Source organism: Podarcis melisellensis, assembly GCF_964234715.1.
Source record: "Podarcis melisellensis genome assembly, chromosome: Z".
NCBI classification, from domain to species: domain Eukaryota; kingdom Metazoa; phylum Chordata; class Lepidosauria; order Squamata; family Lacertidae; genus Podarcis; species Podarcis melisellensis.
In genome coordinates, this window is record NC_138547.1 from 2,457,841 (window position 1) to 2,483,812 (window position 25,972).

Genomic DNA, 25,972 nt, shown 5'->3' on the forward strand with positions numbered 1-25,972 from the left:
AATAGGCAGGGAGTTCCAAAGTGCATGCGCTGCCACACTGAAAGATTTGAGTTGTTACAAATGTGGAGTGGGTTTTATGTGGCACCTGTAACAGTGCAAGTTCTGCCAATCACAGTGGTCAAATTCCTCTTCCTCAGACTCACCCTTGAAAGCTTGGATGACCCCCAGGGTCCTGGTGCAGCTTGCTGGGTTCCCTCCCCAGGTGCACCATTGGGCATCTCCTAGAACTCCCCCAGACCCTCATCCTGATCAGACCAGCCCCTCCAAACACTTTCTTGGGACTCATGATTCTCTTGGCAACAGGGTGGCGGAAGAAGTAACTTGCCCACAGTTCTTGGTGGAAGAGAAGCTCTGTGCTGTGTTCATGGAATGGGAACAGACCAAGGTCTGGAAGGACAAATGAAGAAAAAATATGAATTTGTCTGGGTTAATTAAATGATATTTTATATAGCCCAGGAGTTCTGTGAAAGTCTATTAAAATTGTCCTTTGAGCTAGTTCCTGATGTTAGCAATTGCATTAGGATGCAAACATGATATCTCTGCTAGCTTGCTAAATGGCACTCTCTTTATTCCTGAGTACTTGTGCTTCCTGGTAGAAAAGGCAGTCTCGTTTTTTAAACGGACTTGTGAGGGAGCTAGAAAAAGGTGTACATAAGTCATGAAAGGTAGGGGTTAGGGTTGTTTTTAAGAGGCCAGCTACAAATATTTTTAAAGGTTTCATAGCTGTTAAAACATGTTACAAATGGAGCAAAACAGCACTCAGCTGCAGAGTGCCATCTGCAAGATGGCAGTGAGTTGTGTCTGGCCCACAATGCATGTCCAAGGGTGTGAACTGGTGCCCACGGTAGTCCAAAGTGTAGAAAAGAATAAGTAGGTTGATGAAGGAATTGAGCAAATGCACATCCAGTTTATAGATGACATTGAACTGGGAATGGTAGCTAGTGCTGCAGAAGACAGAATCGGGATTCAGAATGACCTTATAACAGATTGGAGAACTGGGCCCAAACTAACAAAGTGAATTTCAATAGAGACAAATGTAAGGCAGGAAGAACCAGATGCACTAATAATAAGATGGGGACACCTGGCTTACTAGCAGTATATAAGAAAAGGATCTAGGGGGCTTGGTGTGGATCACAGACTTAACAAAACAGTGTGGTGGCAGCAGCAAAAAAAGCTAATGCTATTCTAGGCTGCACCAACAGAATTATAGTGTCCAGAACAATAGGAAAAAAAAACAGCAGTGCACTATTCTGCCTTTGCCAGACCACACCTGGAATACTGTGTCTAATTCTGGGCACCACAATTTAGGAAGGATGTTGACAAGCTGGAACATGTTCAGAGGAGGGTAACCAAGTTGATCTGGGGTCTGGAAACCAGGCTTTATGGGGAATGGTGGAGGGATCTGGCATTGGTCTGTCTTGATAGACAATGGAGTGTGCATCTGGGGGTCAAGTCAAACCATTGCTTTAGCAGCACCAAAGTTACCTTCCCAGGGCACAAGCCTGGGCAGTGTGTCTGGAGGTCCTGAGCAGCCCAGGCGACAAGACCCCCCTCTCGACCTCCCTGATGGAAGGAAAGCAGAGCCATACGCTTAGCATCAGCTCGGCTGCAGGAGTTGCCGGAAGGAAGCATACAAGGACTCCACTCTTAAGGACTCCACTCTGGATTTGTGTAGGGTTTACTCTAGAGCCATTTCTTCTGAAGATATCCCGCAAGGCAGGAGAGGTTTAGGGTCAGAGTTTTCCTGCTCGCAGACAGGCTGCCTTCCCAGATGGACAAGTACCATCTCTTTTGGACTACAGCTCCCATTATCCATGGCCATTGGCCTGGGGATGATGGAAACCATACTCCAAAACAAATGGAGGCCACCAGGTTGCAGAAACCTGCTTTATAGGCCGACAGTGGGCAGGTAAGCCAATCTACAGAGCCTGTGTATGAAGGTGCTCCACAGGGTCACTTGGTGCAAGCACCATGCTTTGCAAAAAGCCTCACTTTCACGTAGTGCATAGTTAAACTATGGAACTCCCTCCCGCAGGAGGCAGTGATGGCCACCAGCTACAAATTTGTGGAGGAGGATAAGGCTATCAATGTCTACATTCGGAAGCAGCAAAGCCAAATGAGCAGAGCTGGCTCTTGTACTCAGGTTCTGCTTGCCAGTTTCCCATGGGGACATCTGACTGGCCACTTTGAAAACAGGATGCTGGCCCAGACGGGCCCTTCGCCAGGAGGCTCCTCTTGTATTATTAACTTGGCTGCTGGCTTCTCCAGGCAGCAATGGGAACTGTCCTATGTCTGAAACTCTGGAGGTACCCCTGACCGTTAAGTCCAGTTGCGGACGACTCTGGGGTTGCGGCGCTCATCTCGCTTTACTGGCCGAGGGAGCCGGCATACAGCTTCCGGGTCATGTGGCCAGCATGACTAAGCCGCTTCTGGCAAACCAGAGCAGCGCACAGAAACACCATTTACCTTCCCGCCGGAGCAGTACCTATTTATCTACTTGCACTTTGACGTGGTTTCGAACTGCTAGGTTGACAGGAGCAGGGACCGAGCAACAGGAGCTCACCCCGTTGCGGGGATTCGAACCACCAACCTTCTGATTGGCAAGCACTAGGCTCTGTGGTTTAACCCACAGTGCCACCCGCGTCCCTAGACGCCTAACCTAGGTTGCCATTAATCTGAGGGGAAGTGACAATAGTCTGGTATAAGAACCATTTTCTCTGATATGAAATATCCTAAGTGTGCTCTGCATATATGTGAGCCTGCCTCACAACAGCAGCTTGAGCCTCTGTTTGGCTTTGAACTTGACGGTTGCCGTTTGGGCATCTAGTCGAGCCCCCGCCCCCCCCAATGAAAATCTCAAAGCCTTTAATTAGCAGTTGGAAATGTAGCTGAGGGACCGAGAAAGGGGGTGGAGGAGGAAGTGCATTAGCATAAAGATTAAGGCCACTGAGACTGAAGAGGATATTGTGCAGACATGGAGTGGGGGGGGGGACATTAATAAATTAGTAATCATGTATAAAAGATAAGCAGTCTTTGGGATTTTCATAAGCTTTGTTCAAATTGATATTCCTCCCTCTCCCCACTCCAACCTTCCTTTCCCTTCCTCTAAAAGTCATTAATATTTTCTCTGCTGGTGATCCCTTCTGAAGGGAGATCTGTCACAAGCTGCAAAATTAGAGAAATGAATGTATTGGGGTCAGACATTAGTATGTAAACGAAGTGCTGCTTTTTATTCCGTTTGTCACTGCAAGCCCTTCCGTGTGGTTTGACCTTTTGCTCGCTTAATCTGACTCCGCTGTGCCAGTCAGACAATTTAATTCTATGGAGCAGACACACCCTCTCTCCCTGGCCCCCTCTCCCCACTTCCAGGCAGGTCTGCTCCAGAGGACTTGCCCTCAGTTGTTCTGCCAGAGCAAAGAGCCACCACTGATTCTCAGTAGAAGCCCCCAGAGCATGATAAGGACATAAGAAGAGCCTCTCGGATCAGGCCATGGGCCCATCAGGTCCAGCTGTCATGGTCCGGTTCACGGGCGATTGAAGTCCCGCCTGGGGACGTCGGGACCGGGGGCAAGATGGTGGGGTGGGAGCAGGAAGGGGAGTCCAGAAGCCAGGAGTCAGGAAGCCAAGGGTCTGAGGGTCAGAGAGCCGGGAGTTAAAAAGCTAAGGGTCCGAGGATCAAGAAGTAAGGAGTCAAGGAGTCAAACTCAGCAAGGCAGGGAATGTGTTGCTGTGGCAAAGAGCCGAAGGGAAATGCTGACTTTATATCCCTTCCCAGCTCTTGCCACCAGGTGCTGTGAGTTACCAATCAGCCTCACCTGTGTGGCCACGCCTTGCCTCTTCAGAACAAACTTAGGAAGGCCCCAGACCTGCAAAGTCCTATTGGTCACAGGGCCTGGCTCCTGCACGAACACCTGACACCAGCATCCTGTTCCCACAGTGGCCAACCCCAGATGCGCCAGTGGAAAACCCACAAGCAGGAGCAGAGCACAAGAGCGCTCTCCTCCTGTGGTTTCCAGCAACTGGTATTCAGAAGCATTGTAGCTAGTAGCCTTTGATAGCCCTCTCCTCCTCCATGAATTTGCCTAGTGTTAAGTTGTGGGCGAACATATCAGACGACACAGCGATTCTTCCCAAGCAGCTCTTTATTTGTAAGCTGGAACAGAACTGAACTGAGGAGCTCAGTCAGCCTGCTTATATAGAGCTCCAGAACAATGTAACTGTTGCCATTTTCTAAAGCTATCCAAGCACTGAACGTCACTTTCGATCCTTCATTTGCATACAAACTATCCAATCACTGAACGTCACTTTCGATCCTTCATTTGCATAAGTATCTACAGTATTCCCCTGCTAGCCCAGGGTGAGAACTTCAGTACATAACACCTAGTCCTCTTTCAAAGCCATCCAAGTTGGTGGACGTCCCTGCCTGCTGTGAGAGGAAGTTCCACAGTTTAACCACATGCTGCATGAAAAAGGATTTTCTTTCGCATGCCCTTTGTCTTCCAACATTTGACTTCATTGGATGACCACAAGTTCTAGCATTGTGAGAGAGGGAGAAAATCCTTCCCCTCTCTACCTTCTCCGTGCCTTTTTTAATAAACTTCTGTCCTGTTGCCTCTTGCTTCTCATTCAGCTAAGAAGCCCTCGTGGGACTCCATCCCCTTAGCCGTTTTGGTCTTTCAGCTCTACAGCATCCTCTTGTGAGATGAGTGTACAGAGTATTCCAAATGCAACCACACCGTAGATTGGTATATTGGCAGTTTTATTTTCAGTTCCTTTCCTAATAGTTCCCAGCATGGAATTTGCATTGAACTGCATTTGAGAAAGGTTTTCAGCTGGAACTCCCCAAAGCAGCATATGGTAAAAAATGAGTGTTCAGCAGACACAGCAAAATAGTATCAGGAAACAATAATAATAGAATTGGAAAGGGACCCCAAGGATCACCCATTCCAATCCCCCAGAAATGCACTATTTACAGCTCAAAATTTCCCAGCAGATGGCCGTCCAACCTCTGCTTAAAAACCTCCAAGGAAGGAGAGCCCACCACCTTCTGAGGTTGTCCATCTGGCTGCCTAACAGCTCTTGCCCTCATAAAGTTCTTCCTAAAGACTCTGTCCTCTTGCTATGGGTTGTCTCCTCAGTGTGGATGTTTAACTGAACTCGGAACCAGGTCTCCTTCAGTCAAATCCTATCCTCCTCCCTATCTCTCAACCTGAATCCTGTCTAACATCTCAAATGAAGCCCTTTCTCTTAACCTGAACCTTTTGTTGTTGTTGTTTAGTCGTGTCCGCCTCTTCGTGACCCCCTGGACCAGAGCACGCCAGGCACTCCTGCCTTCCACTGCCTCCCGCATTTTGGTCAAACTCATGCTGGTAACTTCGAGAACACTGTCCCACCATCTCGTCCTCCGTCATCCCCTTCTCCTTGTGCCCTCCATCTTTCCCAACGTCAGGGTCTTTTCCAGGGAGTCTTCTCTTCTCATGAGGAAACGAAAGTCTTGGAGCCTCAGCTTCAGGATCTGTCCTTCCAACTGAGCACTCAGGGCTGATTTCCTTCAGAATGGATTGGTTTGATTTTCTTGCAGTCCATGGGACTCTCAAGAGTCTCCTCCAGCACCATAATTCAAAAGCATCAATTCTTCGGCGATCAGCCTTCTTTATGGTCCAGTTCCCACCTGAACCTTAGCCCTATCTCCCTCAGAACCGGCTCCTTTTATTCTCCCTCCCAAAGTGCTGCTCCTCCCCCTTCTGTGGTTGGCTGGCTTTGTAAACCACAATGTCTGGGTCAAAAGGAAATTAGGAGGTTGGTTTTTTCTGTCTATCTTCTGTCTCAGAGCCACACTGAACAGGTTTTTTTTTTTAATGAGAGTTATGTTGATACCTGGGATCCCTTGGGAAGAATGTCACCAACATGACTCAGTGGCTCCCTAAATGCCACAAGATCGAGGAGGAAATGTAACAGGGCTTTTGAGGTGGGATCTATTTTACCTAACAGTTGAGGAAAGGGGGGAATCCACATGTGTAGTTTTTAAGCAGAGAATTTAAACATACCCCCCCTTAAGAATTGTTAACATCCCAAATAAAATTTGGCTTTATGGATTTGCGTGGACCTCCTTGGTTATGCAGGCTTCGCGTAATGAGCTGCGTCCAGAAAACACCTGAAGTGATGCAGCGAGTGGCCCTGCGCTTGCCAAAGTGAATTGGCTCAGGCTCCCTCCCTGGTTCAGCCTCAGCGCCTGAATAGTCAGGCAGCTGTGAGATGGAACAAAAAATCTCCCCCAAGTGAAATACAAGTGCCCTGCTCACGACAAACACACGAGGCATTTAGGAGGAAGGAAGAAGTGAACAAGTGGCTCCATCTTGGTCGCTTCGAGGTTGGACTGCTGCCGTGCGCTCTATGTGGGACTTCCCTTTATCAGGGGGCTTCAGTTAGGGCAGAATGCTGCAGGAGTGAGGCCTTGTCAGCATTTAACACCTGTGCCTAGAGATCTGCACTGGCTGCCCATTTGCTACCAGGCCGGGTTTAACCTGTTGCCATTATTATTAATATTATTACAGCTACGACAGTTTATTACCCAGCCTTCACCCAAGGCAAGTGACAACAATTAATTAATAACAGCTTTAAACAACTTAAAAATCACAGAAATATTAGTATATAAAGACCTTAACAACTTGGGACCAGTTTACTTATGAGATCGCCTTACCTCACAGGCACCTGCTTGACTGCTGTCATCAGCAGGAATGGCACTAATACAGGTGCCATAGAATACTCGATCTGCATTTGTAAGAAATCCACATTTTATTATGTTGGTGCCATTGTCCTTCGGAACTCCCTGCCTATTGATATCAAGCAGGCACCTTCACTGTACTCTTCTTTCTGAAACCTCCTGAAAGTGCTTTTGTTTAGGCAAGCCTATCCAGACATATAGCGTGTTTATGTGTGTTTTAATATGTTTTCAGATTATCATTGATTTTAATTATTTGACATTTTAAATAGCTGTTTTTACTATTTTTATTTATATTTTTAATGTTTTCTTCTTTTTTTGTAAACTGCTTTGAGGGTTTTATTTTGGGTGGGGTGTTGCAATCCAGTGGTATATAAATTTTAGGGAAAAGCTAAATAAAATCGCTACCCGCCTTGCATTTGGTGCTGCAAGTGAAGACCTCTCCCTTACCCTAGTCTGCTGACATGACATGTGGCACGTTGACCGTTTCCTTCCCTTTTGTACATATTCAGTGAGGAGGGGCCTATTCCATAAAGCAGCAGTACCCAGCTGTGGTTCCCTCCAGATGTTTGGTGCACTCTTAACTTCCATCCCCCCTAGCCAGTGTGGCCAATTGGTCACGGATGGCAGACACTGTGATGCAGCTAATCCTGGAGAGTATTGTATTTGTTTCCATAAAGCATTATCAAAATATTTATAAACACTGGCCAGGCTTGTACCCCAGAGACGTCACTTCAGTGCTGCTAATGCAGCGATTTGACATCACCTCTGGAGGCACATTCCATTGTCGCTCAAGGCAGATGGATGCCAACAACAAAAGTATAATGGTAGCTGTGCACATTTATTTCCCCCAACATCAATTGTTTGGAAACCCTTTAGGTATCAATCAGCTAATAAATTTAATAAACAAATGACTAAATAAAAACATGGAATGCAGATGAGCTACAACCTTCCCGGTGCTCCATTTACTGGGCCTGCATTTGTGCAGGCCTACACTGGCGTAACCCAAACAGCAGGAATCTTGACCACAAACATGCCACAGATAGCTGGAAGGCCTGATAGATGCTCACAGGTGTGTTTTTATTTTCAAGGACCTTAGCAATGGCTGAACCAAAGGTTTCCTGCTGCAGCCACCCTTTTTCTCTTGCACAAAATGCTTTCTGCTAAAGCCTGAGCAAATGTTTGCACCCAGCTTCTCTCCTAAGCCCTTGAAAATGAGTTTTTACAGTACTGAACGCCGGCAAGGGTGTTAATGTATGGATATGGTCGCGTCTCGGATGGGATCATGGCAGTGGCAGCCACGAGATGGGAAGCAATGAAGATGCATTGATGCAATCTTTGTCTTTCTCTTTGGCCTGCAGGGCTGAGACTTCAGAGGCTGAATGGGAGAGGGAGAATGATTTGCTTGAGGAAGGGCCGGTGGAGAACCCAGAGCTGGGTGACAGCAAGACCTCAGAAGCCAAGTTCCCTTCCATTTGCCTGAGGGAGGTGTATCCGAAGTACGCAACGGAATTTGACTATCTGCGGCTGGTCGACCGGATTGCAGCTTTGTTCATCCGTTTCCTGGGCGTGAAGGGGACGACAAAATTGGGACCCACGGGCTTCCGGATGTTTATAAGGTGAGGGGGATCTTCCGGAATAATTTTCCAAAGGTAACTCACTGTTTGAAATGCCTGGATGTGGTTTTCCTTAAGATCAGAGATAATTGTAGAGTTGGAAGGTATCCTCAGGGGTAATCTAGCCCAGCCCCCTGCAATGCAGGAATCTCACCTGAAGAATCCTTGATGGATGGCTGCCCAGACTCTGTTCAAAAGCCTCCAAGGAAGGAGAGACCACCCCATTCCAAGGGGCCCCATTCCACTGTCACAACAGCTCCTTCTGTCAGGAAGTCCTTCCTAGTGTTTAGCTGGAATCTTGCAGTTTGAATCTGTCATAAATAACATGGTCCACTAAGAACAGAGGGAATGGCTGGCCAGCCACCAAGATCTGCACCCTGTTCCCACTGGACCAACCCACTCGTGGTCAGTTAAATGAAAGCACTTATTTACGCAGGACATGGGACTCACTCCTGCAGGAGGCAGCAACTGCTGCTGACCTAGATGACTTTAAAATAGGGTTACCAGACGTCCCCGGTTTTCTCTGGATTTGCAAATTTATCCCCAGACAAATTCCGTCCATGGAATGTCCCTGGATTTGCAATTCTGTTCCCGGGAAACGTGGCAGCGGCAGCCTCAGCATTTGGCTCCGGCTGGCTTCAGGAGCTGCTCGCGGCCGTGGCGCCCACCATTTTTCCTCGCTGGAAGTCCCCATATGATGTGTCTTGTCAGCCAATGCTGAAGGAGAACCGGGGACGTCCGGCGGTACAGATCTCCTGCCCCCTTTGTTTTGACTGAAGCTCGGGAGTTGCGGGCGTTGCCCAGTTTTTAAAAAACTGCACATTTATGTTTCACAGCGTGCGAAAGAAGGGCTTTGCACCTTTATTCAATATGCATGTGTGCTTGGGCCCAGGGTCTTTTGCCTCACCGTCCCCACTACTGACTCCCTGTTGCTACTCAGCTTCAAAGAAAACGTTTTTAAAAAGTGTCCCCGGATTCATTGAAAAATATCTGGTAACCATACTTTAAAAGAGTTGAGCAGTTTAATGGAGGAGGATAATGCTATGAATGTCTACCAGCCACAGTGGTTCTGCTCTGCAGGGTCCTTCTTGTAGGTTTCTCATAATGGGCCTCTGCTTTGTCACTGTGAGAACAGGATTCTGGACTCGATGGGCCATGGGCTGACCCAACAGGCCCTTCATAAGTTCTTACATTCTTACGTCAGTGTGTCACAGATCAATAAAGCATTAATCTCCCTATCCAAATTGACACTCGCTGCCCCCAACTTGCTTTTGGATCTACCGTATTTTTTGCTCTATAAGACTCACTTTTTCCCTCATAAAAAGTAAGGGAAAACATGTGTGCGTCTTATGGAGCGAATGCAGGCTGCGCAGCTATCACAGAAGCCAGAACAGCAAGAGGGATTGCTGTTTTCACTGCGCAGTGATCCTCCTGCTGTTCTGGCTCCTGAGATTCAGAATATTTTTTTTCTTGTTTTCCTCCTCCAAAAACTAGATGCGTCTTGTGGTCTGGTGCGTCTTATAGAGCGAAAAATACGGTAATTTAAAAACTTGTACCATCAATAAATGGTTGTTTATTTAAATCAAATCAACTCTTTATTGCGTTGGGGACCAGTCCTGCCATGCATGTATATCATCTTTCCCTGTTGGGGACATCAGGAATTGGCTTCCTTAGCTAAAACTACCTTTCTCTTTCGCTACAATGGCTAGATGGAGCCTCCACTTTCAAGGGCAGTCTGCCTCAAATGCCAGCCACTGTATGTAAGGTTACCAAATTCCCCCCTCCCATGAATCCGGGGACAATTTTCAACTTCAATGGATTTTGTATGGGGACTGATTTGTAAATCCAGGGGCTGTCCCCAGGAAACGGGGACATCTAGTAACCTTATGTGGGGCTGAGGCAGAGAGAGTATCAGTATACCATATACTCAGCTGGGCCTGAGGTGAGATTTGAACCTGGGGCGTCTGTCTTTTTTAAAAAAAATCAAGTGGGAAATAAGAAATAAAGGTGAGGGAGACCAGTACCAAAAGCCCCCCTATTATTGTTATTATTTATTTAAATTCATATACCATCCTTCATCCATAGATCTCAGGGCGGTTCACAACATGCAAATACAATATTAAAAACACAAAATACATAATAAAAACAAGAACAGAACAAACCAATTAGCTTCTAAAATAAAAATAAAAAACATTCTCAAGAATAATGGGCATAAACAGGGTTTTTGTTAGTGGGGAGGACTTTGGGGTGGGGCAGGAATGACGTGATTGGTTCAGTTTGTTAAGTATTTCTATTGTTTTAGTTGATTTTAGAATGCTGTGTTACTTTTATTGTTGTTAGCCACTCTGAGCCTGGCTTCGGCTGGGGAGGGGGGGATATAAATAAATAAATTATTATTATTATTATTATTATTATTATTATTATTATTATTATTATTATTATTATCATCTGGGGAGGGGCACATAAAGGTAGAAAAAAGGTTGCCAAAGGAGGCAAAACCCATAGCGCTTCTGCCTTTTGCCTCGAGAGCTGCTTTAGTTCATGGTGCCATTGGGAGTTTGCTCTGCGCCCCCACCCACCCCAGGATGATTCCCTCACAGTTCTCTTTTCCTGCCACCAGGAACAGCAAGATAAGCAACAGTGACTTCAGCATGGCTTCCGCAGACATCCTGTACATTGACATCACCAAGAAGCGGTATGGCATCACTGCTGATCAGCGAGATGCAGGTAAGCCCACTTGCATAATTCTGGGTGCAGTTCTTTTGGGGGTAGGGCAGGGTAGTGCATGTGGATATACCACACTTTTCCCCTTCTAAAAAGTAAGGGGAAATGTGTGTGCGTCTTATGGAGCGAATGCAGGCTGTGCAGCTATCCCTGAAGCCAGGAGAGCAAGAGGGATCGGTGCACACCGATCCCTCTTGGTCTCCTGGCTTCAGGGATAGCCACGCGAAGCCTCTTCAGGGCAACAGGAGGAACGTTATCCCAGAAGCCAGAACAGCAAGAGGGATCGCTGCTTTCGCTGCTCAGCAATCCCTCTTGCTGTTCTGACTTCACTTCGCTGGAGAGGCACAGCGCAGCTTTCCCTCTCTGCGCAGCACCCATTCAGCACAGCGGGAGGAGAAATGGAGCCCCTTCCCTTTCTCCTCCCGCTTTCCTGGAAAGGCGCTGCGCAGAGAGGGAGGGAATATTTTTTTTCTTGCTCTCCTCCTCTAAAACTAGGTGCGTCTTATGGACGGGTGCGTCTTATAGAGCGAAAAATACAGTATGTATTTATGTGGAGCATTTGTGCCCTGCTCCTCTTCAGCCAAACAGCTTCCCAAGAGCGGTTTGCATGCAATCAAATGCAAGGCAGCCTCTGCCCTTGGCAGGGTTACAGTCTAAAAATAAGCATAGCATACAAGGGGAAAGGGGCAGGGAGGGAAGAGGAAAATTGATTCCACACACATCCCCAGTGGTCCTTGCTTTCATGGGGATGAATAATTAATACCTAAGACATAAGGGCTATTAAGAATGTTGCGGTGAGGCTCTCCGAAGTCCAAACCTGGAAAGGTTTACAAGTTACAGGGCTAGATTTATGGTTAATGAATGCAGGGGAGAACAGCACTTGCAGAGTAAATAACTCACAATGTAGCAGGACTGAAGGGAAAATAGGAAACCAGTTGGTGGGCATTTATTATGTAGTAGGGAGTGCCTGGCACTGCCTGGGAATTTGTAGAAACCAAAAAATTATTGTGATTGATAGTGTAATTTGTGAGTTTGGGCCAGCCATGCCCAAAGTCACATGAAAGCCATGTTTTGCTCCACCATCTTGATTCAAGTTGGTGACCAGCACCCAAATGTCAATGAGGGTTGCCAACACTGCCTCAAGCACTCCTGTGCCATGTTTAGTGATGGTGTCTCAAGAGGTGGTCAAAACTATGCCCAGAGATGGGTGAAGTCATTTCAAATTCATGTGTTTTGTCTGCCACCTTGATTCAGAATGGCTGTTGTTGTTTAGTCGTGTCCGACTCTTCGTGACCCCCTGGACCAGAGCACGCCAGGCACTTCTGTCTTCCACTGCCTCCCGCAGTTTGATCAAACTCATGCTGGTAGCTTCGAGAACGCTGTCCCACCATCTCGTCCTCTGTCATCCCCTTCTCCTTGCCCCTCCATCTTTCCCAACATCAGGGTCTTTTCCAGGGAGTCTTCTCTTATGAGGTGGCCAAAGTCTTGGAGCCTCAGCTTCAGGATCTGTCCTTCCAGTGAACACTCAGGGCTCACTGGAATGGTACCCAGCATACAAATATTTATGAAGGCTATTGCCTCTACCTTGGGAATCCTCATGCTCAGTTTGGTGATGACATCTCAAGAGGAGTCCGAACCCATAGAGAACAGATGGACGGACGAATGGACAAACGAGGGGCAGACAAAGCATTTTCCAAAACAGGCAGGGTTGGGAGTCCTTAGATCTGAAGTCCTGGGGAACTGCTGCCAGCCAGTATAGACAAGACTGAGCTAAATAGGTTTGGGGTCTGATTCAGTAGAAGGCCTTTCTCCTTTGGTCTGATGCAGCAGGGCTCTTTGTAGAAGCTCTCAAGGGCTTGTATAGCAAAGAAGAAGAAAATTTCCTCATGACTCTTGCAGAGAACACTTTTTTTATTGGGTTAAAAATTCATTGAAGCAATGCAGGAGGCCTCCCTGTCAAGGTATTGTAGAGCCAAAGTCAGTAAGAGGGAATCCTAGATTTGTAGAAGTGGAAGGAATCCTGAGGGTCCAACCCCTGCAATTTTATTTTGGGTGCTGAAATGGAGGCCTCCTGAGGGTTAGTGTCCATATTAGGTTTCACTTTAGGGACTCAGGCTCCTCACCATCAACTTCCCACCCCTCCAAATCTCTTCCCCCAATGCTGAAATTTGGCTGAGGCAGGATCCTCAGAAATTGCTGCTGCAAAAAGTTTAGAGCAAGGGTCAGCAACCTCTTTCAGCCGTGGGCTGATTCACCATCCCTCAGACCTTACGGGGGGCCAGACTATATTTTGGAAAAAAACAACATGAACGAATTCTTATGCCCCACAAACAGCCCAGAGATGCATTTTAAATAAATCACACATTCTACTCATGTCAAAACACCAGGCAGGCCCCACAAATAACCCAGAGGTGCATTTTACATAAAAGCACACATTCTACTCATGTCAAAACACGCTGATTCCCGGACTGTCCGTGGGCGGGATTTAGAAGGCGATTGGGCTGGATCCTGCCCCCGGGCCTTGGGTTACCTACCCCTGGCTTAGAGGAAATGCCCAACTTATTTAGTAACTAGTGGAATTGATGGGCAACTAGAGCAAGAGGAAGCTTTATTTTTTCCCTACATTTATTTCTACAAGCAAGCATTGCCATCTGGCCTATTGTTAATTCAGGATTAGCGCTTGGTGAGAGGTTTTATTTTCCTTTCCCTTTTTTCCATCCTAAATTTTTCTGTGGATAAGCAGAATCTGTTGTTTGTGGAGTATCGCTAGCACAGATTTTTGTGTGTGCAGTATGTTTATTGGCATCGTATGTCGTCTTCTTCTCTCTTTTTTTGCTGACTGGGACGGGTGACGAGAAAAATATTTATTTTGTGCTGCATTCAAGGTAGCAAGAGTTCCTCCCTTTCTTCCCACCCCTCGTCCTCCTCCTCTGAAATCCGAATGTTTACTCTTGAGCCACACAAAATACATCTGGCTACAAGCCACAAATTGTCCTGGCTACAAACCACTTCCAAAGCAATTTGGGGTGGGTGAAAGGGTAGAGATGAAACTAATAATAATAATAATAATAATAATAATAATAATAATAAAAAATAATAGTGCTCTGGCACATTTCCTTCTACCAGTTGAAGTACTTTCATTGTACTGTGCTCCATTAAAACTATGGGGCTGGCTCCCATCATGGAGGCAGTGATGGCCACCAACGTGGATGGCTTTAAAAGAGGATTGGACATATTCACGGAGGAAGAGAGGACTAGCGATGGCTCCTAGCCATGTTGGCTGTGCTCTGCCTTCCTGCTTGGAGGCAGTAAATGCTTCTGAATACCAGTTGCTGGAAAGCACACAAGGGGCGAGGACCCTGGGGGATCCTGCTTGCGGATTTCCCACAGGCATCTGGTTGGCTGCTGATAGGGCCGGTGGCCTGAAGCATCAGGCTCTTCCTATGTTCTTCTCTGGCAATGCAGGTGGAGTTGTCAGGCATGAGGCAAGGGAAATGGGGGCAACAGGTAGGTTGCCATTTGCAGCCCAAGTGCTTGCTGTACATCGGGGAGGGCTGTGTGGAGAGAGTCTCTTCCTTTAAATTCCTAGGAGTTTATCTCAGTGGAGACCTTACTTGGGAAATCAATACAACCCAGGTAAGTTAAGAAAGCCCAACAGAGATTCCATCTCCTCACAGGATTGCGGAAGAACGATGTCAATCAACATTTGATGATCTCCTTCTACGGGTCCACAATAGAAATTGTCCTTTCATACTGCATCACGGTGTGGTACGCTGGTTTGGCATCACCTGATAGGAAGTGCCTACAGAGGGTGGTGAATACAGTACAAGATATTATGGGCTGTCCGGTGAATCTGCTGGATGAAACAGCGGAAGAACGTTGCCTCAGGAGACTGAGGAAAATTCTCAGGGATGATTCACACCCTGGCTGGCACTTTCTTGATCTCCTGCCCTCAGGCAGAAGATATAGAAGCAGGATTAGTTGCACCAACAGCTTCTATCTGTGGGCTGTTAGGCTGCTGAATGAAAAGATAACAACAGGGCAACTGACTTTTGGGTTTGGTGGGTGTGCTAAACGAGGGGAATTAAGACTAAGTGAGCTGAGTGGGGGTGCTCATGTAATCTCACTGTATACAAGTTGTACAAGTGACAATAAAGTATTTCCATTTCAGTTATATCCTTGCTCCGTAGGAAGACAAGCCTTGAACAGCATCACACTGAGGGCCCATAAAAGGGGGACACGCAACGAAGAGCCAAAATGAAAAACCCACATTTGGAAAATTTATTTTACAAGGGGCATCTTTCTCCCTCCCCCCCCCCCCGTTTTTCTGTTCCCCGTCAGGTTTTTAATATGTGCTCCGGTTACCCGATGAACGTTAACAACGGGAAGCCCTTAAATGCTCCATTTTGCGTCTCTTGTGCCGATTTAATTGCCAGGTTTTATTAAAAAATGTAATGGATGGGCTTTATTTTAACATCCATGAATAAGTTTTCAGTCCAAGGAGCTGGGAATGGAAATTAAGAGTGAGTTGGGATGGGGGTGGGGTTAGGTGAATATCCCTCTTTCCCCATTCCCACCTCCATGCTCTCCCAAGAAGCAGAAATAGGGGGGTGCTTTTAATCCACAGACACTGTGTGTGTGTGTGTGTGTGTGCTGAGAGTGCTAAGCTGGCAGTGGGGGAGCATTCAGTTATTCTGCAAAAATAACTTGGAATATAAGAGCCCTCCTGGATCAGGCCATTTAGTGCAGTATCCTGTTCGCACGGTGGCCAAACCCAGCAAACAGGTCCCCAGCTCAAGAACCATCTCTCCCCTCCTATAGTTTCCAGCAAGTGATTTTCAGTAGTGCTGTCCTATTTTTATTAATATCCCATATATATTCTATCATAGGTTAATTGATTTTTTAATATTTTTTCCTATGTTTTTAGCTGTTGTTATTTTTATCTGTAAACCCCCTTGAATCCTAGTCTGGGGAAAAGGTGAAATATAAATAAATACAGTAGTACCTCTGGATGCGAATGGGATCCGTCCCCGCAGTTGAACGTTTGGACATGTATTAAGGTAATTTCTCCATAGTGGCTGCTGCTTGACTGAGGTGCTGCAATAAAACCACCAATAAGCGATATAAACCAAGACAGTGCAGAACGAAAGCCTCGGGAGATTTCTGACGCTTTCTTTTCCCTTTTCCTTCCAGGGATGGACTTGCACGCTTTTGTGGAGGCGATTTGCTTCCTGGCACAGAGGAGGTACAAATCCCTCTCTCTGCATGAGCAGGTGGAGCTCCTCATTGACTTCGCGGAGTGCAACTTGGCTGCCCAGGACAAGAAGCGCGCCAGCTGTGACCAACGCGTGGCCCTGGTGACTTGCCACCAGAACAGGCTCCACCTCCGCCCGGCCACCGACATGCTGGTCAACTACAGAAGCTCCCGCCCATGAAAGACTGCGTTTGCTGATATGGATTTAAAGGGAGGTTTAGACCACATTCTAGTCCTTTGGGTAGCGTTAATCTCATAGCCTATCTCATCCTCCCATTTTTTATTTATTACGTCTGGGATTTTGAATTGCAGATACCATCGCTTTGCCATGTCCTTTTGTTGTTAGGAGGAGGTTTTTGAGGGTGCGCCGAGCCTTGGCGGCACCCTCAAACCTTACTTTGCCGGGACCATGTCGTCTTTTCATTCAGACAACATGGAGTACACCGCCATTATCCTCCGCAGTAGACTGGAAGTCTAAGAGGGCGTGTAATTGGTGGTGTGTTAGCCAGGGAATTTGGGTGTCTCCTAGTTTGTCCTGCATTTCTTGTGTTGATAGGGGTTTGTTATTTTTGTAGAAGTCTGTTAGGTGGTATAAGCCTTTGGTTTGCCAGGTTTTAAATCTGGAGGTTTTGTGCTGCGTGATGGAACAGCTGAGTCACTTTCTGACTCTCTCACAAGTTTGCTGCCTCACACTAACCAGATGCAGGTGCAAGACAAGCACACCTGAATTAACCCTTTGTTTCCCTTCTCTCTTTCTCTCTCTCTCTCTCTCTGCCATAAACAGACAGGGCTCTCTTGCACCCCGGGCTGATCACACAATGAACTGACACTGGAGGAGGAAGAGCCCAGCCTTAGCCTCGCCTCACCGGAAATTCTTCAATTTGCCTGGAATGAGGGAGGGGAGCTGGCTGCCCTTGAACTTCACACGTTGGGAGGGGTGGGCTTTGGAATTGTGCACTAAAATTAAAAATTAAAATCCTATTTGGTTTACTCCTATTTTCTTTGAAGTAAACTGGTGCAGATGGGGAGGCTGCCTGTTCAAAGTTTGACTTTAAACTTAATATTTATATGGAAGAAGGTCAGATGGGGTGAATAGGGCCTCACTTCCACTACCACTTTCCCCTAAATGAAAGCTTTTCATTTTGGAATGTTGCATTGTGCACTCAGCACAAACTCATGCATTTGCATGGTGCCTTCAAGGAGATGTGAGATATTCACAGACCCCAAGCACAGGGAGTTAATTGACTCCTCAGCTTCCTTGGGTGAGGATTGAAGTCCACCCTTTTCTACCGGACACCTAAGGGGTTCCAGGACTCACACAGGGGCTCCGGCTGCTCATTTTCAGTGAGAGGGACAACCACCCACCACCTGCACAAACCTTAGAACCACAGAATGGTAGAGTTGGAATAATAGTAGTAGTAGTAGTAGTAGTAGTAGTAGTAGTAGTAGTACTCAACCCATTGTACTGGGCAGCTTCCAGTATATACAAAAACTTCTTAAACATTAGAAACTTCTGGATACAGGGCTGTCTTCAGATGTCTTACAAAAGTTGTGTAGTTCTTTATTTCCTTGACATCTGATGGGAGGGTGTTCCACAGGGTGGGTGCCACCACCGAGAAGGCCCTCTGCTTGGTTCCCTGTAACCTCACTTCTCACAATGAGGAAACTGCCAGAAGGTCCTGCTCCAAGGGCCTTCTGGCAGTTCCCTCCAGGCAGAGGGCCTTCTCGGTGGTGGCGCCCGCCCTGTGGAATTCCCTCCCATCAGATGTCAAGGAAATAAACAACTATCTGACTTTCTGAAGACATCTGAAGGCAGCCCTGTTTAGGGAAGTTTGTAATGTTTGATGTTTTATCGTGTAGCAGGATTTCCCTAGCAGAGTAGCTAGGGAAATCCATCAGTGCCCCCAGCTCCCAACCCCTCTAGATACCATGGTCAATGGTCTCCAAAGCCAATGAAAGATCCAGCAGAACTAGGAAACAGCTTTCACCTCTGTCCCTAGCCAGCTAGAGTTCATTAACCAGTGTAACCAAGCCAGTTTCAGTCCTGGGGTGGGTCCCGAATCCCAATTGGAAGAGTTGTTCAGCAACCACCTGTTGAATCACTTTGCCCAAGAATGGAATGCTTTTTTAAAAAGAAGTGGTTGAATAATCACTTCTTTAAGGGGATCCAGGAAGACTCCCTCACAGAGGGAAGCATTCATCACCCCCACAAAGCCCATTGCCCAGCCCTTCCTGGCTTGCTGTGTACCTGCTCCTTCAGAAGGTGTGTAACCCCACCAAGAGCAGCAACCTCCCAGCTGGTCTAGGGTTCCCTGTAAAGTTCGTCTTCTGCTTTCAGTAGCGCTTCATCTGTATGACTAGTCCAATTGAAGAGTTTTGCTGCCTGATAGTATCTTATCAAGTTTGTTCTTCCAGTGCTTCCATAAGAGGGTTGGGCTAGATGACCTTTGGCAGTCCCTTCCAACTCTTCCAATTCTATTATTTGTGAGCCAGATGTGGACTCTTTGAAGGCCCAGGCCAAGTGTAGAAACCTGTAGCCTCCAGATGTTGCTGAACTACAACTCCCATCAGCCCCAACAATTATAGTCAGTGCTTGTGTTGAAGTGAGCAGTACGTGGGAATATTAGTTAGCCAAAGCTATTGACTGCTGCCCAGCTTGCCCACCCCACCTCCCCAGTTGAGACTTTCCACTTTGGATGGCTTATTGCTTCAGCATATTCTTAATTAAAATAATTTGAAGACTCTGCTCCTTTGCAGCTGGATTAAGACTGCACTGATCCTTTCATAATTGGACTTAAAGCCATTGTTGTGTATTTGGGAACCTCCCCCCCCCCACACCCCAAACTGATTTGTTTCATTGTGACCACCCCCCCTGCCCCGCCACCTCCGCCTCCATGAAGATGCAGAGTGTGCTAGATGAAATCTAGTAATCCATAGAAGTAAGAGACATACAGGTGAAACTCGAAAAATTAGAATATCGTGGAAAAGTTCTTTTATTTTAGTAATTCAACTTCAAAGATAGACTCATGACATGCCAAGCGAAATATGTCAAGCCTTGATTTGTCATCATTGCAATGATCATGGCGTACAGCTGACGAAAACCCCAAATTAACAATCTCAGAAAATTAGAATATTCAAGGAAACCAGCAAAACAAGGATTGCAAATCGAGCAAGATTGGACCTCTGAGAAGTAGAAGCACATCTCGCTTGCATGTCATGAGTCGATCTATTAGTTTCACCTTTTAAGTTGAATTACTGAAATAAATGGGCTTTTCCATTATATTCTAATTTTTCGAGTTTCACCTGAATCCCAGAATTGTAGAGTTGGATGGGACCCCCAAAGGCCATCTAGTCCAAACCCCTGCAATGCAGGAATCATGGATAGAGAACCCCTGGCAGGTGGCCATCCAGCCTCTGTTTAAGAACCGCCAACCAAGGAGTGCCCACCACTTTCCGAGGAAGTCCACTCCATTGCCGAACAGCTCCTGTCATCAGGAAGGTCTTCCTAAGGTTTAGTCGGAATTGCCTTTCTTGTCATTCGGATCCATTGGTTTGCGTCCCGTCCCCTCCACTCCAGAGCAGCAGAAAACAAGCTTGCTCTGTCCCCCATAGGACAGCCCTTCAGGTGCCCCTTGTTCTCTTTCTAGGATCTGTTCCTGTTTTACAGCTGGGGGGAACCCCTAAATACATCCCCCACACACTACTTTCCATGCTAGGAAAAGTTGTACCTGTTGGATTTTTGCCTGTTGGGCTTCAGGCCTCTCTACCTGCTGTCTGGGAGGAAGGTCCCATGTTCTATATTGCAGATTGTGCAAAGGCAGCTGCAGAGCCCACCAAGAAATTAGCAGGCATTTGTGCAAAGTACGGCATATGATACATATATTGGCAATTACTATAATTAGATCAGCTAGCTAATTGGTACCTGCGAGCAAGAGAAGAGGGAGGCCCATTTTGCCGTGTCAGAGGAAGGGGAGGGGAATACAAGAAATAAAGCTTTGGCTGCTGCCTGGGATCCAGGCGTTCCAATGCCTTTAAAATAATAATAATAATAATAATAATAATAATAATAATAATAATAATAATTATTTTATTTATACCCCGCCCTCCCCAGCCAAGACCGGACTCAGGGCGGCTAGCAAGCAATAATAAAAACAAGTTGATGAGAATACAATTTAAAAGATTTAAGAGATACAACATTAAAACAATTAGGGAGCAATCTCATCATAAGAGGAGAAAGGGAAAAGAAAAAGAAAAAGGGGGAGGGAATCAAACTGATTCTGTGCCAAAGGCCAGGCGGAACAACTCTGTCTTACAGGCCCTGCGGAAAGAGATCAGATCCTGCAGGGCCCTGGTCTCATGAGGCAGAGCGTTCCACCAGGTTGGGGCCAGTGTTGAAAAGGCCCTGGCTGTGGTTGAGGCTAATCTGACTTCCTTAGGGCCTGGGACCACTAGGGTGTTGTTATTTATGGACCTTGAGGCTCTCCGTGGGGCATACCAGGAGAGGTGGTCCTGTAGGTACGAGGGTCCTAGGCTGTGAAGGGCTTTAAAGGTCAAATCCAGCACCTTAAATCTGACCCTGTACTCCACCGGGAGCCAGTGCAGCTGGAAAAGCACTGGGTGAATATGCTCCCATGGCAGAGACCCCGTGAGGAGCCTCGCTGCAGCATTCTGCACCCGCTGGAGTTTCTGGGACAGCTTCAAGGGCAGCCCCGCTTAGAGCGAATTACAGTAGTCAATGGTGGTGAGAATTTCTGCCACCTCAACTTCTCATGACATGGTGATGCTGTGGCAGGAAAATAAGCACAGTTGCTTGCCTTCAGCCTTCCACCCAGCTTCTTAAAGGCCCAGAGCTCCCTTGGGCCAGGACACTTGAAGACAGATCCCCTGCGTTGTCAGGAGGGTTGGTTTAGGGTTGCACTGAACCAGCTCCTAAGCATTTGGTAAGAGCTGGATTATTGTACAGTACATCATTTTACTGTATGGCTGACTGGGGCTGATGGGAGTTGTCATCCAAAACATGTGGAGGGCACATGGTGAAGGCTAATCTAGGACAGTGGTTCTCAAGCTGGTTTCTTGGGGGGGGGCGGGGGGGCTTTGGGTTTCATTTTGGGGGGAAAGCAAGTCTCTAGTCCCTATGAATATTAATATGTGGGTGAGCAGTGCATGTTGAAATTGCAGAAGCCAGAGTTGCAAATATTTTCAGCAGCTGAAGGTGGGACATTTTCTGCCTTTCTGTGATGAGCAAAACCTGTTTCACCTAATTTATTGTTTGCTCATTTTGCAAAAATGTATACTAATTGCCTAAGGCAGCGCTTCCTGGGCCCAGAATTTCAGATTAATTTCATGTTTGAAATGCAGAGGACAGACACCAAGTTCTGTGAAAGTCTGTGGAAACGACGTTGCCTGGAATGGATGTTTGATTTCTTGTCTGCAGTATTTCTGGCAACTGCAGCACAAGAGAAGCCTCAGAGCTGCTTCTTAAGAGCTACATGAGAAGAGCCCCCAACCCATTTACTCTTCCCAAAATCTTGTTTCATATATTCTTAAAATGTATTTCCTTAAATGCTCACTATAACATTTGCTAATCTGTATTTTGACACTCGAATGCAGGACTTAGTGTGGCTTGACAGTTGATAACTGGCTGTATTTGACAGACAACACAAAATGGTATTAGTATTGGGCAGCATTTAATAGAAGACATCCAATGGCAGTTAGTATTTGACAAGTTTGGACACATTGTCACATTTGACAAGTGCCAGAAGCAGATTAATTGAGAGAATGCTGGCAAACCTAAAGAACTCGGCCTAGGAGGTAAAAATTTCATGTTCAAGACAGAAGTTTGACTTTTTCAGCTTTAGCTGTTTCACTTTAAACTTTCAAACCCACACTTTTCACAGCACAAATCAGTATGTATGCAAACATTCTCTTAATCTCCTGTGAAACTGGCCTACTGATAATAATAAAAAAATTATTATTTGTACCCCACCCACCTGGCTGGGTCTCCCCAGCCACTCTGGGCGGCTTCCAACAAAGATTAAAAATACATCAAAATGTCACACATTACAAACTTCCCTAAAGAGGGCTGCCTTCAGATGTCTTCTAAATGTCAGGTAGTTGTTTATCTTTTTGACATCTGATGGGAGGGCGTTCCACAGGGCAGGTGCCACTACCGAGAAGGCCCGAAAGCATGGGGAATAGAATATAATTTCTTAGCATCAAGAGCAAGAAAAAGAATGTACGTTCTACAAACTCCCTGGAATGCATTAAATTTACCTTCTACTCAACTCTGAACTGATGGATTCTTCTACGGTGGCCTCGTTTTGTGGTGGGTTGGCCTTTATGCAATGGATTCAAATGGCAAATAAGGAGATCCTGACTAAACATTGGGAAGAATTTCCTGTGGGAAATTGCAGTCAAATATAACTGGCAAGCTTAGGGCTCGTTAATGAATAAAGGGGTTAAGGCCACAGAGCTGTATTCCTAGACTCAGTCAGGTCACACTTCGTCACCTCCAGTGAAGGAGAAAGTGAAGCTTCTTCCCTTACTCTCTTCCACGTGAAGCTGACCATGCAACACACCTGGGCTTGATCTCTTCAAGCCCAGACCATGTGCTGAGAAGTATATTTCTGTATTTTGTAACCCAAGAATTTTCTACCTGTGTTCTTGCTGCTGCATGGAATAACACATGAACCTGGCCTTTGGAGTTTGTAAGTAAAGCATTTAAACTTAATAATGGTGTGGTCTGTTCATTGTGAGACGTATAGGAACAAGGAAGCGCTATCAGTGGATATTAAAAGGGCCCAACAGCCTATATTCCTAACACTTCACTGACGCTGCATCTTTTGTGAATGGGGTCTCTTACTGAATAGTGTGTTTAGTCCTGTGCTTTAGATACAGGGATCCAGCCAAGTCTTTTATTAATGATGGGTGATCTATAGCTACTCTCCCCACATACTTCCAACTCTGCATTTCAGTGATTCTATTATTCTTTGTGAAAATGTTTCCTATGGCGAAAAGACGCAACTGGGATTGAGAGGTAGCTCTCTCCACCAACGCCAGTTGGCTATCTCTGCCACCTCATGAACACGCCACAGTAGGCCCTGCTTTATAGATGGCTTTATTAACTCGGCTTTAATTAGGTTGGAAACAATTATTAAACCATTCTAAATTCGCCAGGGGACGGTTAGAATTCCACAGAGGAGCTTGGGGCTTAATCCACTGTGAAGCAGAAGAGGTGTGTTAAGAACACTTTCCATGGACTGAAGAGTTTGAAATATCCCCCTTGAGGGCACTTGATTTCTAAGAGCCCCTGTGATGTGGTGGTTAGAGTGTCAGACTATGACCTGGGAGAACAGGTTCAAATCCCCCCTTGGCCACGAAGTTCTCAGAAACTGACTAGCAGTCATTACAGTTGGGCCAGGATTTGGTTCTTATGTGGCCAGAAAAGACAACCACTTCTTCCCCCTGGGAATGGCCTCATTCTGGCAACTGGTGAGGTGAGGGTAGCCCTGGATGTTTCCTCTTACAGTCCTTGCTCCCCACCTTGCCTTCTGCAACCCTCTCCCCTCTTTTTTGCTCCACGGTCTCTTATGTCTGGCAACAGTAGTCCTTGGGGGAGAATACAGGATTGGTGTGGGAAATGTCACTGTGATAGATCAAAGTGAAGTGGTATGCTGTTGCGGCGCCACTTCTCATTCCTTCCCTTGCGTGGTGCAGGCCAGGGCCATCCAGTTAACACCCCACCTCCAGCACCACCTGAGAGATGTGGGGGTGAAAGGTGGTGGGGTAAGAGAGGCTCTTAGCTTTTGTTTGTCTTCAAGAGGAGGTGAGGAGCCCACAGACCTTTGGTCTTTCTGCCTAATACAGTGGTACCTCGGGTTAAGAACTTAATTTGTTCTGGAGGTCCGTTCTTAACCTGAAACTGTTCTTAACCTGAAGCACCACTTTAGCTAATGGGGCTTCCCCCTGCTGCTGCTGTGCCACTGCTGTGCGATTTCTATTATCATCCTGAAGCAAAGTTCTTAACCCGAGGTACTATTTCTGGGTTAGTGGAGTCTGTAACCTGAAGCATCTGTAACCTGAAGCGCCTGTAACCCAAAGAAGAAGAGTTTGGATTTGATATCCCGCCTTTCACTCCCCTTCAGGAGTCCCAAAGCGGCTAACATTCTCCTTTCCCTTCCTCCCCCACAACAAACACTCTGTGAGGTGAGTGGGGCTGAGAGACTTCAGAGAAGTGTGACTGGCCCAAGGTCACCCAGCAGCTGCAGGTGGAGGAGCGGGGAAGCGAACCCGGTTCACCAGATTACGAGACTACCACTCTTAACCACTGCACCTCACTGGCTCCCAGTGTGGAGGTACCACTGTATGCAGAAAAGTACACACACACACATATACTGGCAGGTGTCTCCTCCCTTCTGGACAGAGATCAATGATCCAGGAGTAAAGATGCATTGAGGAGAGACATCTTTCCCAGGAATTGTAAGATTGGACCACATACTGCTTTGATCATAACGGAGTCAGACGCAGGCAGTAAACAGAGCGGCGTCTGGACTCCAGCTAGCCTAGGCAGCCCCAGCCCCTAGACTTCATGTCTTTTTTCCAATTGGCTTTGGGGCCTGGGGCTGGCAGCCTGCCTGTTGGATATTAGCAGCCAACCTATTTCCAGTCATCCCAGGAAGGATCCTATGTGCTGAGAGCAATGATGAATTATTATGGTTCCACCCTCCCCCCCCCCGCAAACACCTGCCAGATGACCGAACAACCTGGCAAGATGTTGACATAGGAAACTGTTTTGCTACCAAGTCAAACCACAGCTCTGTCTAGTTCACTGTTGGCCACACTGGCTGGCAGGGGCTCTCCAGGTAGAAGTCTGTGCTCATGCTCCTGGGGGCTACAGGTGAGGCTTCCTGCTTGCGGAGGAGATGCTTTGCCTTTCCCCAAATTGGCTGACTCCTTGGCATAGGTACCAACTCCTAGGGGGACCCCCCCCATATTTTCCTAGGGCCGTCCCATGATTCAGAGGGCGAACATGGAGCTAGCCTTGGTATGGCTCAGTGGCCGGTGACTCTTGCTGATGCTGCCGCCACTGGCTGGGGCCGGCTTCTCCCATTTTTCACTTGCATGGCGGGGGGGGGGGGGACAGGGGCCCCTGAGGCCAGGCTGCCGCCACATTCGGCTCTGCATGATGTTGCATGCATGACATCATGACATCGCATAGGGCCTCCACAATGTTTTTGAGAAGTTGGTGCCTCTGCTCAATGGACTTTTTCAACAGAAGCAGACTTGGGCAATCTTTCACAATATGGAAGCCTTATAAGGTGACAAAATTTGGTGCCCCAAATGGATCTTCTTCATTATGGATCTTCACAAACTTGCAAAACCTCGGCTCCCTGGGGGGGCGGGGGGGGGACCACCTGCACCACCTTGAATCCGGCACTGACCTTCAACATCACAAAGAAGGGTGCAGGGAAAGGTGAACACATAGTTATGCCCTTGTATTTCCTGTTTCCATCAGACTGCAACACTGCATCTCTTGAAAGGAAATAGACTCCTTGCACCTTTTCCTTTCCTTTTCCTTGAAATATTTTTTATTAGTTTTTACAAGAACAAATTTAAAATAACAAAGAGAAAAAAACTTTTAACATATCCATGTTTGAA

The 25,972-nt window shown here is 46.8% G+C and overlaps 1 protein-coding gene across 1 annotated transcript in view; it reads left to right on the forward strand.

The window, feature by feature from the left end:
* Positions 1-17,296, forward strand: part of TTLL11 (tubulin tyrosine ligase like 11) — a 62,645-nt gene extending 45,349 nt beyond the window's left edge. The window contains exons 7-10 of the mRNA XM_081896432.1: positions 8,083-8,340; positions 10,958-11,064; positions 16,255-16,530; positions 17,104-17,296. Coding sequence (XP_081752558.1) covers positions 8,083-8,340; positions 10,958-11,064; positions 16,255-16,496 — 607 coding nt within the window. The 3' untranslated portion in view covers positions 16,497-16,530; positions 17,104-17,296. The remainder of the gene's footprint in view (positions 1-8,082; positions 8,341-10,957; positions 11,065-16,254; positions 16,531-17,103) is intronic.
* The last annotated feature ends 8,676 nt before the right edge of the window (positions 17,297-25,972 follow it).